This window comes from Heterocephalus glaber, unplaced genomic scaffold (assembly GCF_053883595.1).
Source record: "Heterocephalus glaber isolate CG9 unplaced genomic scaffold, H.glaber_assembly_v1.0 deba00001118, whole genome shotgun sequence".
Lineage (NCBI taxonomy): Eukaryota > Metazoa > Chordata > Mammalia > Rodentia > Bathyergidae > Heterocephalus > Heterocephalus glaber.
This window is the reverse complement of record NW_028258196.1, coordinates 940,561-953,675: the sequence shown is the minus strand read 5'-3', so window position 1 is coordinate 953,675 and position 13,115 is coordinate 940,561. Positions and strand designations below refer to the sequence as shown.

The following is a 13,115-nucleotide window of genomic DNA, read 5'->3' as shown; positions in this document are numbered from 1 at the left end:
TTAAATAACAACCAAATTTGGCAATGTAACAAGATACAAAGTCAATACTCAAAAATCAATAGCATTCCTGTACATGAACTCACTCAGAGAGAAATTGGGGAAACAATACCTTTCACAATAGCATCAAGAAAAATGCAATACTTAGGAATCAACCTAACAAAAGAAGTGAAAGACCCTTACTGTAATTGAAAATTAAAGTACTCTAAAAAAGGAGATTGAAGAGAATATCAGAAAATGGAAAGATAGTTTCTGTTCTTGGATAGGCAGAACCAATATAGTGAAAATGGCCATACTTCCAAAACTGTTATACAGATTTAATTCAATCCTGATCAAAATACCAATAGCATACCTCACAGAACTAGAAAAAAAATCCTAAAATTCATACAGTGCCAGAAAAGACCTACAATAGCAAAAGCAATTCTGGGCAATAAGGGCAAGGGAGAGGGCATCACAATCCCCATTTAGAAGTTATACTACAAAGCTACCATGATAAAGACAGCATGGAATTGGAAAAAATAAAAAACAAACAGCAGAGGTGGCTGCTGCAGCTGCTCTTCCAATGGCTTCCAGGAGCATCGCCAGAAACTCCTCTTTCTCCCCCTCCACAGTGGGGTCATCGGGGTTCCCTGGGTCTGGAGAGCCAACCCTGAGCAGCAGCAGGGTCATGTTGGTCTGCCACCACCCCACAGTGCTGCGCATGGTGCTGGAGGCCCTGCAGGCAGGGGAGCAGCGCCATGGCACCTCAGTGGCAGCCATCAAGCTCTGCATCCTGCACAAGTACCCAACAGTGGATGTCATCCGCTTCAAGTACCTGCTGAAGCAGGCCCTGGCCACCAGTGTGTGTCATGGCCTCCTCACCAGGCCCCTCAACTCTAAGGCTAGGGGTGCCACTGGCAGCTTCAAGCTTGTCCCCAAGCTCAAGAGGAAGACCTGGCCCAGCAGGAAGCCCCTCCAGAGAGGGCTGGCCAGCTCCAGCAAGAAGGGGCCTGTAGAGCCAGGTGAGCCGAGGGTTCCCCCCAGGCTGGCCAAGGCCCTGGAGAAGGCCCCCCAAGGAGGCTGCAAGGGCACCAGGCCACAGCAGGGTGAGGCCAGGAAGGGCCCTCCAAAGCCAGTTGGGGCCTCCTCCAGGGTCCACCGGCTTGACAGGAAGTCAAAGGTCCTGGACACCCAGGGCAGGCAAGGAGAGGCAGGGGCCCCTGGAAAAACGGTAGCCATGGCCTCCAAGGCTGGGAAAGGGGCTGCGTCCCCAACAGGCAGGAAGCCAGCAATCAAGGCCACCTCAGGGCCTGGACCCGAAGCCACCACTGCTCCCAAGTTTGGGGGGCCCAGGCGGGGGATGCTGTCCCCAGCCAGGAGGGCTGGGGGCCTCTGCAGGCCCAGGCCACTGGTCAAGGCCTTGTCCTCACCGTCGTCATCCTCAGAGCCCAGGGGTTAGAGGCCAGTGGGGTAGCTGGTGGCTGGGCTGGAGTTTTTATCCTTCCAAAGCCTGGCACTATTTAACCCTGACCTATTTGTCGATAAAGACACTGATTCCTCACACACACAAAATAATTATGTTACCCTTGATCTTCTAGTTCTTACCCAATGTCAGATAATTACCAACTGCTTTCTTAAAAATATGAAATATGCCAGAATAAAAAACATACGTTTGTATATTTTTATAACTCTTTCAGTCCTTTGGGGTTCCTGTGTGTTTAGGAAGGCCTGCACGCCCTTCACTGGCGTAGCTGTAACTCAGGTGCTTACATCACAGGAGGGAGGAAGCAGAGTGGGGGCCCCGGGTCACCTATACCCCTCATGGCGTGTGAAATGTGGACCATTGCCTGTCGCTTCACGGGCACAACTGCCTGCTGCTCCTACAGGAAGACAGTGCAGTTTCCTTGCACTCTTCCTAATCCCAAGTAAGATGTGTTCTGTGTTAGAAAGAGTAAGTCAGGAAAATTGAAGGATTGTTTAGAAACTTCTCTGGCATTGACCCTAGGGGTGGGTAGCCATCCTGACTCCTATGCCCAAAGCTGCCACCCTTCCCACCCCTCCCTCAGCTGTCCATTGGACGGAAGAAGTGCTGGGCGTAGCCTGGCAGCCACTTGGTTTGCAGTATAGAGCAGCAGATCAGCCAGTGTTCTCTGAAAGGATGAAAACCAGAGGTTAGTGTGTCCCCCTCCACCAGGAGGGAAAGCTTAGGGACTGAGACAAGTGGTGTCCTGAACTGTGTGTGGTTATGTGCTGAAGAAAGGAAGAGTGGTACTTGCCCTGTGTCCTAACCTTCAGGTAGTTTCCTGATCACTGGTGCTTCAGCTAATGGCACAGAGTGAAACCAGCTGTCCGCTTGAAATCAGAACACTCACTCACTGTCTAATCCTGCAGACTGCAGCTCCACCTTCCACTGTTGCCTTACAACCTGATCTCCTATCATTTCTTGACATAATAACTGTAGAAAATGGAAAGTCTGGGCTGGTAGTATACATAAGTGAAACGAAAAAATAAGTAGATGAGGAAGTCAAATGAATACAAGTATGAGAACTTCTTGTTCTTCAGTGTCATGGGTTTTTGTTAATGTTTTATAAGTAATTTTCCCCACTTGATTTTTCTTTTATAAAATCCCAAAAAACAGTGTTTATGATACAGCCATTTAATGTATGTACAAATTGTAAAGAATATGTATAAATATTTTACATAAATGTAAGAACATGTAGAAGTCAAAATATAAATTGTTTAAAATGTACAGTAAATTCTCAAAGCACTTTTTCAAAACAAACAAACAAATAAAGACGAAACAAATCTGAGGATCATGGAACAAAATAGAAGATGCAGAAACAACTCCAAGGACCCTCAGCTACATCATCTTTGAAAAAAGGGGCCAAACACCTTCGCTGGAAGAAAGATAGTATCTTTATGGTGCTGGGAAAATGGGCTTTCTGCATGCTGGAAGATTAAACCTAGACCCATATCTCTCACCAGGCACTAAACTAAAATCAAAATGGATCAAAGATCTAATAAAACAGAAACACTTAATCTGGTGGAAGACAGAATAGGTAAAACTCTTGAAGACATATGTTATGGCCCATGTCTAGACGTCGCCCCAAAGCCTCATGTGACCATAGCTGGGGCTTTTCAGAGGCAGCTGTATGCAGTGTGTGTGACGCTGAGATTGAGTGTGTGATGCTGGGATTAAGGGTATGGGATTACTAAATTAGTGATTTAGGGTTTGGCACAGTTCTGGGTGTGGATAATGAGAAGGCCACCCTGGATGTGGGTAGCACCACCCAAAGGGTAGGTAGCCTTGATGAATGTAAAGGGACAGAAAGAAGGCAGGCCTGCTGCTGCTTCCTTGCTACTTGCTGCTTTGCTGCCTTCCTGCCTTCTGCCTGTCATGAATGGCTTCTCCTCTGCCATGCCCCTCTTCCATGCCACTCTGGCATGGAGCCAGCCAACTGTGGACTGAAACCTCTATGAAATGTGAACTGAAATAAACCTTCCCTCCTTTAACTTTGCATGTTGGATATTTTGTCTCAGCAATGAGAAAAGTAACTAAAGCAACATAAGCTTAGGCAAAGAATTTGGGAACAAAACTCTAATCAAACAGGAAATATTACAAAAAATCAACAACTGGGATCACATGAAATTAAAAAGCTTTTACCACTGTGGAAATCAGTATGGAGATACCTCAAAGAACTAGGACTGGAAGTCCCATTTGACCCAGCTATTCCCCTGCTAGGTATCTTCCCCAAAGAATTAAAAGAATCATACCACTGTGATTGATATATATATATATATATATATATATATATAGATAGATATATATATATATATATATGCGTCACACCCATGTTCATAGCAGCACAATTTGTAATAGCTAAAACTTGGGACCAGCTCAAATGCCCATCAACTGGAGACTGGATAAAGAAAATGTGTTTTTAAAAAATAAAATGGAGTACTACTCAGCCATAAAAAATGAGAAAGTAGAGACATTTATAGCTAAATGGATGCACATTGAGGCAATACTCTTAAGTGAAATAAATAGGACACACGTGTAGATGCTGAATAGTTTCTCTAGTGTGAGAAACTGAAAGTATAAATAAGGACTAAAAGGTATAATAGATAATGTGAAATAGGAAGAAAGGGGGCAAAGGGAAAGGGGAAGTTGGGGGGGTAGGGGAAAGGAAAGAAGGGAATGGAATTAATATGAGAAAAATGAAGAATGGAAACAAAGTCTTTGTAAATAGGGAGGGATGGAGGCATTGATGGGAGGGCAGGGGAAGGGGGAAAAAATAAGAACCAAGAGAGATTGTGTAAAGTTGCCAATTTCCAATGATGAATGTCATTATATTGTATACCTAAAATGTATCAATAAAATTTAAAAAAAGCTTTTGTACAGCAAAATAAACCACCAACAGAGTGAAGAGACAACCCACAGAATGGGAAAAATCTTTTACCAGCTTCTCAGACAAAGTACTAACAGCTAGAATATATAAAGAACTTTAAAAAATCAGACCCTCCCAGTTTAAAGGCCCAATACAAAATTGGGCATCTGAAATGAATAGATACTTCTCAGATGAAGAAGTATAAGCAGCAAATAAATATATGAAAAAATGCTCAACATCACTGGTCATCAAGAAATACAAATTTAAAAATACTGAGATTCCATTTCACTCCAGAATGAATGACTAGCATCAAGAAATCAACCAATAACAAATGCTGGTTAGGCTGTGGGGTAAAAGAAACCCTTCTCCATTGCTAGTGGGAGTTTAGACTGGTGCAACCACTATAGAAATCCTTATGGAGATTTCTCAAAAAACTAACACTAGAGGTTCCATTTACTCAGCTCTTCCCTTCTTAGGTATCTTCCTGAAAGATCATCATACCATCATATCACAGAGTTACATGCATACCCATGTTTATAGCAGCACAATTTATAATAGCTAAATCGTTCAAATAGCAAACATTCATCAACAGATGAATGGAAAAAGAAAACATGATATTTATATACAATGGAGTATTACTCTGCCATAAAGAGGGATATACTTGAGTCATTTGTAGGAAAATAGACGTACCTTGAGACTATAGTCCAAGTGACATGAATTAGACAGACAAATTTAAATATTATTTTGTTTCTCTTGTGTGAGAAACCCAAAGGGTAAATAAAGAGGATAAGGGAAAATAGATATTGGATTGTAAGAAGAACATGTTCAAATGGGAAGGGGAACAATGCAGGGGAGAGGGGGAAGGGAAGAAGGGATAAAGAATAAAAGAGAATAGAAGAAAAAAATGGAAACAAAGCTTTTGTAAATGGAGAGGGGAAGAAGTGTTGAAGGGAGAGGAGGGGGATGAGGAAAAGAGGAGAATCAAGATATATTATGTACAGGTACAAATTCCCTATGATAAATGTGACCATTATGTATGACAAATATGTAGTAATTTTAAAAAGAGAAAATAATTTTTTAAAACTGGAAAAAGTAAAACAAAGTTTGGGTCATTGAGAAAAGGATACACTGACTTCTAGTGAGTGCATTGGCCAAGTTGCTCTGAGGTCTAAGCATAAAGAAGCAAGCACTCCACCACTGAGCTATATCTCCATCTGTTTTAATTAATATTGCTAAATTGCCTTTCCAAATAGCTTATGCATTTTCCCCTTATCCATGGTTAACATTTTATGCCAATAATTTTTAAAATGTGCTGATCTGGTAGGTAATTTCATTGTTTTATTTTGATACTCTTATCCTTTCATAGATTTATTAGCCACTTACTACTCTCCTATGAATTCTGTGTTCATATACTTTGACTACCTGTATTGGGTCATTGGTCTTTTCCACGTAGATTGCTAGGAAATCTTATATATTAAAGGGTACACTTTGTGTATTCTGTATTCATATATATATATATATATATATACACACATATGTGAAATAAGCACATGAAAAGTTACTCAAAATTATAGTTGTGAGGGAAATACTAGTCAAAACATCAGTGAAATATCAATTCACACTCACTAGGTTGGCCAAAACAAAAACACAGACAATAGGCAGGTAGGTCCATCCAGGGCCCTGCCCCCAAGCCCAGATGCTTGGGCACATAGGCCTCAACCAAAGACCCACCTGGAAAAGTGCTGCACAGGTGCACAAGCCACAGCCAGAGTGCCTCCCATACCATCAGTAAGTATGTGCAGATCCCAGTGGGAAGCCAGTGTGAACCAGAGTGGCATGGCTACAGGCAGGTCCAGCTAGGGCCCTGCCTTGACCCCAGCCACTTGGGGACACAGGCCCAAGCCAAAGACTTACCTGGAAAATGCTGCACAGGCACACAAGCAACAGCCAGAGGCACTCCCAGATACCATTGGTAAGTGTGTGCAGACCCTAGCCAGAAGCCACCCCAGACACCAATGCCTGGGTGCACAGCCCCCAGGCAAAGGCCTTTCCAGACAACAGCTATGCAGAGGCCAGGCCCTAGCCAGAGGCATGCCTAGATACAACCTCAAGTGTGCGTAGGCTACAGCCTGAACCCTGCCTGGAAAACGGGACAGTACAGGGAAACAGAAGGCCACCACTCTGAACTCAGGAACTGGTGCAGTGGTGGGCAACAGAGAAAAGGCCGCTGGGTGGCTTGCTAAGAAATGAAGACCACTGGGTGAGCAAAAATTTGCCTCAACAAAGGCACAGCAGGCTGTAACTGTTGAAATGAGGAGACATGTAAATAAGTCTCAAAAGCAGACTTCCAGATCACCTAAGGCAACCTCAAAGGGCAACAAGATAGAACAAACTGATACTCAACCACTGGACTCTCTGAATTGGCAATGAAAGAGGATCTGGAAAAAATAAAACCAGAAATAATTGGGTTGGGGATTTAGCTCAGTGGTTTCCCTGCCTGCTGCATAAGCACAAGGACCTGAGTTCGATCCTAGGTACCAGAAAAAAAAAAAGAAAAAAAAAGAAAAGAAATAATTTCTCAGATAACAGCAGACATTGTGCCCATAGTGCAAGACATGATTAATAAATCTAGAAAGGACACAGATAAAAAAAATAGAGGAGCTGAGGAACATGATGGAATCCCAACAGAGGAAACAAATGGAAACCATAGAACAGATGCAAACAGATTTCCAGGAGATTAAAAACTCCACTGAAGGTCTACACAGCAGAATGAGCCAATGTGAGGAAAGAATTTCAAATATAGAGGATTAGTGACCAGAAAAAGAAAAATTGCTTCAAAATTGTAAAGGACCACGAGAAAGCAATCCAGCAGCTGCTAGACAATGCAAAGAAGAATAACATAAGACTGATTGGAGTCAATGAAGAAACAGGAGAGAGTGCAGATGACATAAAAAAACTGGTCACAGCTGTGATGGCAGAAAACTTCCCAAGCAGGGGAAAAGAACTTGACATACAGATAAATGAGGCATATAGGACTCCAACTAGCCTTGATCAAAAAAAATCTACACATAGGCATATAATTGTTAAGATTCCAGAAATCCAACAGAAGAACAAAATTCTACAAGGAGTGAGAGAAAAGAAACAAATCACATACAAAGGAAAGCCCATCAGAATCACAGCAGACTTCTCCACACAAACACTCAAGACAAGAAGAGCTTGGAGTGAAGTGTTCCATGTGCTAAAGGAAAGCAGCCTCTAACCCAGATTGATGTACCCTGCAAAACTATCTTTTAAAATAGATGGAGAAATAAGATACTTTCATGACAAAGAGCACCTTAGGAACTTCATGAATACCAAACCAGCACTCCAAAAAATTTTAGACAATATCCTAGGAAAAGACAATGAGGATCACAACCCCAGGAAGCACAGCAGAATCAATCCATGGGGCATGAGAGGAAATTCAAGGCAAAGGGGGAGAATCCAACAAAAAGAAAAAGTCATGGCAATGATAAGTCAATATGTATCAGTTATACCATCAATGTTAGTGGTCTCAATTCACCAGTCAAAAGAAATAGACCAGCAGAATGGGTGAAGAAGCAAGATCCAACAATATGCTGCATGCAAGAAACACACTTAATTCAAAAAGAAACATATAGACTGAAAGTTAAAGTTGGAAAACAATACTCCATGCAACGGGAACCTGAAAAAAGTAGCTATCCTCTTTGCAGATCAAGTGGATTTCAAACCAACACTGATTAAGAGGGACAAAGAAGGACACTATATCCTTCTAAAGGAAAAAATCCAAGAGGAAGAGATGACAATCATAAATACATATGCACCAAATACTAGTATGCCCAACTGTATAGATACTAACAAACATGAAAATCAAATAAGCACTAATACAATAGTAGTGGGGGACCTCAATATCCCCCTGTCACAAATAGATAGATAAACTAGACTGAAAATGAAATACTACAACTCAATCAAACTCTTGAATAAATGAACTAAAAGATGTTTACAGCGTGTTCCACCCCACAAAATCAGAATACACATTCTTTTCAGCTTCATATGGGTCCTTCTCCAAAATAGATCACATACTTGCTCATAGAACATGGTTAAGTAAGTGCAAAGGAATTGAAGTTATCCCTTGTATATTATCAGACCATAATGTGATGAAATTGGAGATCCATAGCAAAAGAAACCACAAGAATTTTATAAACACATGGAAATTGAACAACACACTTCTGAATAACCAATGGATCACAGCGGAAATTTAGGAAGGAATCAGACATTTTCTACACTTAAATGAAAATGTCAATACAACATATCAGAATTTATGGGACACAATAAAAGCATTCATACAAGGGAAGTTTGTAGTAGTGAATACTCATATGAGGAAAACAGAGTTAGCCGAATTAAACAACCTGATGCTGAACCTCAAGAAGAGCAGGACAAACCCAAAGCTCATACAAGGGAGGAAATTATAAAGATCAGAGGAGAAATCAATTCGATGGAGACTAAGAGAATGATACAAAAAAAAATCAATGAAGCAAAGAGTTGGTTCGTCCAAAGAATAAACAAAATTGACAAATCCTTAGCCAAACTTATCAAAAAAGGAAAGAAAACCCAAATCTATGCAATTAGGAATGAAAAGGATGAAATTACAATGGGCCCAGCAGAAATCCAGAGGATCATCAATGCCTACTTCCAGAACCTATATGCCAATAAGATGGAAAACACAGAAGAAATGGACAGATTCCTGGATAAGTATGAATTACCAAAGTTGAATGGAAAAGACCTAAAATTTTGAAACAACACAATATCAATGAAATTAAAAATGTAATTAAAAACTTATCAACTAAGAAAAGCCCAGGTCCTGAGGGCTTCACTGCTAAATTCTTCAAGACATTTAGAGAGGAACTACTGCCACTACTGTTTAAACTCTTCAATGAAATTCAAAGGGAAGCAATACTCCCAAATTCATTCCTGGAAGCAAGCATCACCTTGATCCCCAAAGCAGAGAAAGACCAAACCAAAAAAAGAGAGCTATAGGCCAGTCTCACTAATAAACACAGATGCAAAAATCCTACATAAGGTACTAGCAAATAGAATGCAGAAGATCATCAAGAAGATTATACATCCTGATCAAGTGAGATCCATCCCAGGGATGCAGGGATGGTTCAACATACACAAATCAATAAATGTAATACAGTATATTAATAGAGCCAAGGACAAAAACCATTGGATCATCTCAATAGATGCAGAAAAAGCGTTCGACAAAATCCAACATGTATTCATGAAAAAAACCCTACAAAAAATTGGAATAGATGGTCTGTACCTCAACCTGATAAAAGCCATCTATGACATACCAACAGCCAATATCATACTAAATGGTCAAAAACTGAAATCCTTCACACTAAAATCAGGAACAAGACAAGGGTGTCCACTATCACCACTCTTGTTCAATATAGTTTTGGAAACATTAGCCATGGTAATTAGACAAGAATAAAAAATAATAAAGATAGGAAATGAAGAAGTCAAATTGTCATTATTTGTAGATCACATGATACTCTATATAGAAGACTCCAACAACTCCACCCAAAGTCTTCCAAACTTAATAATCAAATTCAATAGAATAGCTGGATACAAGGTCAGCACACAAAAATCAATAGCTTTCCTCTACACAAACCACAGATTCACTGAGAGAGAAATATAGCAAACAATTCCTTTCACAATTGCATCCAAAAAACTGAAATACCTAGGAATCAGCCTTAATGAAAGGAATCAAAGACCTGTATTCTGAAAACTATAGCACTCTGAAAAAAGAGATTTAAAAGGATATAAGAAAATGGAAAGACATCCCTTGCTCCTGGGTAGGAAGAACCAATAAAGTGAAAATGACCATACTTCCAAAACTGCTATATAGATTCAATATAATCCTATTGAAATTCCAGCAGCATACTTCACAGACCTTGAGAAAACAATGCAAAAATTCTTTTGCAATAAGAAGAAACGTAGAATAGCAAAGCAATTCTAGGCGACAAAGACAAGGTAGTGGGTATCACAATCCCCAATTTGAAAGTATACTACATAATCAACAACTGGGATCTTATCTTATTAAAAAGCTTCTGCACTGCAAGAGAAACCACCAATAGAGCTAAGAGACAGCCTACAATGTGGGAAAAAATTTTCAGCAACTGTATCTCAGGCAAAGGACTACTATCTAGAATATATAAAGAACTGAAAAAAATCAGACCCCCCAAATTCAAAGACCCAATTCAAAAATGGGCATCTGAAATGAACAGACATTTCTCAAAGAAGTAAAAGCAGCAAATAAATATATGAAAAAATGTTAAACATCACTGGTTATTTGACAGATACAGATGAAAACAACATTGAGATTCTACCTCACCCCAGAAAGAATGGCTGCTATTAAGGAATCATCTAATAACAAATGCTGGGGAGTGTGGGGTGTGGAGAGAAAGGAACCCTTCTACATTTTTGGTGGGAGTGCAGACTGGTGCAACTACTGTGGAAATTAGTATGGAGATACCTCAAAGAATTAGGCTTAGAGGTCCCATTCGACTGAGCTATCCCCCTACTGGATATTTTCCCAAAATAATTAAAAGAATCATACCACAGAGATATATGTGCACCCATGTTTATAGTAGTACAGTTCATAATAGTGAAAGGTTGGAAACAGCCCTTGTGCCCATTAACTGGAAGCTGGATAAAGAAGATGTGTGTATTTTTTAAATAAAATGGAGTACTACTCAGCCATAAAGAATGAGAAACTACAGACATTTATAGCTAAATGGATGCATATTGAGGTCATCCTCTTAAGTGAAATAAATAGGACACACATGTGTAAATACCAAATAGTTTCTCTAGTGTGAGAAACTGATAGTGTAATTAAGGATACACATGGATGAAATTGTCTAATAACATGTTTCTTGGATTGTGTTTCCATTGCGTGTCATATGACTGTATCAAAATTTAAATTTGGGAGAAGCTTGGCTTATGTGGAGTCTGTTAGCTAACTGGAGTTTTTTTTTCCAAACCACTATTTGTTCAATGTTGATTTTGGGGAACTTTCTGAAACAAATCACGTCCTCTGGTGTCTTCTTGGTGCTTGAGATGCTTTTTTAAGTTATATGGAAAAATGTTTAAGTGGTTTTCAGTTTTGTTTTGGTTGAGTTCTACTGTATTTGAAGTTATTGTATGTTTTTTTCCTTCCATTGTTCTTCCTTGAATGGTTTTAATTTTTGTATGTATGTGTTTGATAACAAAGTTATTTAAAATTAAAAAAAGAAAGTATACTACAAAGTTACTGTGATAAAAACAGCATGGTACTGGCAAAGAAACAGACCCAAGCATCAGTGGAACTGATTAGAAGATGCAGAAACAACTCCAGACACACTCAGCCACCTCATCTTTGACAAAGGAGCCAAACACCCTCACTGGAGGAAAAATAGCCTCTTTAATAAATGGTGCTGGAAAAATTGGGTTTTAACTTGCCAAAAATTAAAACTAGATCTATATCTCTCCCCATGCACTAAACTAAAATTGAAATGGATTAAAGATCTAAATTTTAAAACAGAAACACTAAACTGGCTGAAAGAGAGTTTAGGTAGACCTCTTGAAGATATTGGCATAAGAAAAGATTTTATGGACAAAACCTCAGTTGCCCGTGAACTAGCACGAACAATCAACAAGTGGGATCTCTTTCTATTTAAAAGTTCTGCACTGCAAGAGCAACCACCAACAGCATGTGGGAAAAGTATTTTACCAGCTGTTCCTCAGACAAAGGTGTTCTATCTAGAATATATAAAGAACTTACAAAAATCAGACTCCCAAATTTAAAGATCCAATCCAAAAATGGGCCTCTGAAATGAACAGCCATTTCTCAGACAAAGAAGTAGAAATCACAAATAAACATATGAAAAAATGTTCAAGATCACTGGTTATTGGAGAGATGCAAATGAAAACAACACTGAGATTCCACCTCACCCCAGAAAGAATGGCTGCTATCAGGAAATCAACCAATAGCAAATGCTGGCGGGGGTGTGGAGAGAAAGGAGGAGGGGGAGGGGATAGAATGGGTAATAATAGATAATGGGTAAACAGTTACTTTTTGGAGTGGTAAAAATATGAAATTAGATGGGAATAATGTTTGCACAACTCAGTACCCTAAAATCCACTGCATTGTACATTTTAATCGGTGAATTCTATATGATGTAAATTGCATCTTCTTGAAGAGATGAATGGGGTTACTTGTCAATTATTCTCCTTTGCATCTACTACAGAAAGCACAGGACCTTAATATAAGTGGGTTTGTACCTGCAACACAAAGCAGTTCCCAGGGAATATTCCGTGACCCTTTCTTGAAACTAGGCATCTAATAATCACCTCATTTGACTCAGTGCTGAGTAGCTCTGTACATGACCCAGAGTGAAGAGACTTCCCAACTTCATTGTTCGACAAGGAACTTCTGGCGCTTGGACAGTGAAATCACTGCAAATAATCTGACCTGACAAAAGCATATAATTGAAGAGTTAGGGTAAAGTAATAATAATTCTCTGAGCATCTGTCATGTGCTGAACATGGCACATGTGTTCATCTGAGATGTAGTAGGACTCCAGGAAGTGACTGGCATGATCACATCGTGGCAGTGAGCAAACTGAAGCTTGGTAAGTTTGGTTAACAGTTAACTCCTGCTGCTCTTCAGCAGCATGAGAGTGGCAGATCAAG

General features: G+C 39.9%; 1 protein-coding gene across 1 annotated transcript; it reads left to right on the top strand.

Annotated features, from left to right (window-relative positions):
* The first annotated feature begins 664 nt into the window (after nucleotides 1–664).
* On the top strand, nucleotides 665–1,435 carry LOC101712506 (histone H1.8-like). Its single transcript, XM_004871120.1, has one exon. The coding sequence runs from the start codon at nucleotides 665–667 to the stop codon at nucleotides 1,433–1,435; it is 771 nt and encodes a 256-aa protein (XP_004871177.1).
* Nucleotides 1,436–13,115: the final 11,680 nt, after the last annotated feature.

Excerpts from the sequence above, each read along its gene's own strand:
- LOC101712506 (XM_004871120.1), top strand. The coding sequence starts at position 665 with ATGTTGGTCTGCCACCACCCCACAGTGCTGCGCATGGTGCTGGAGGCC.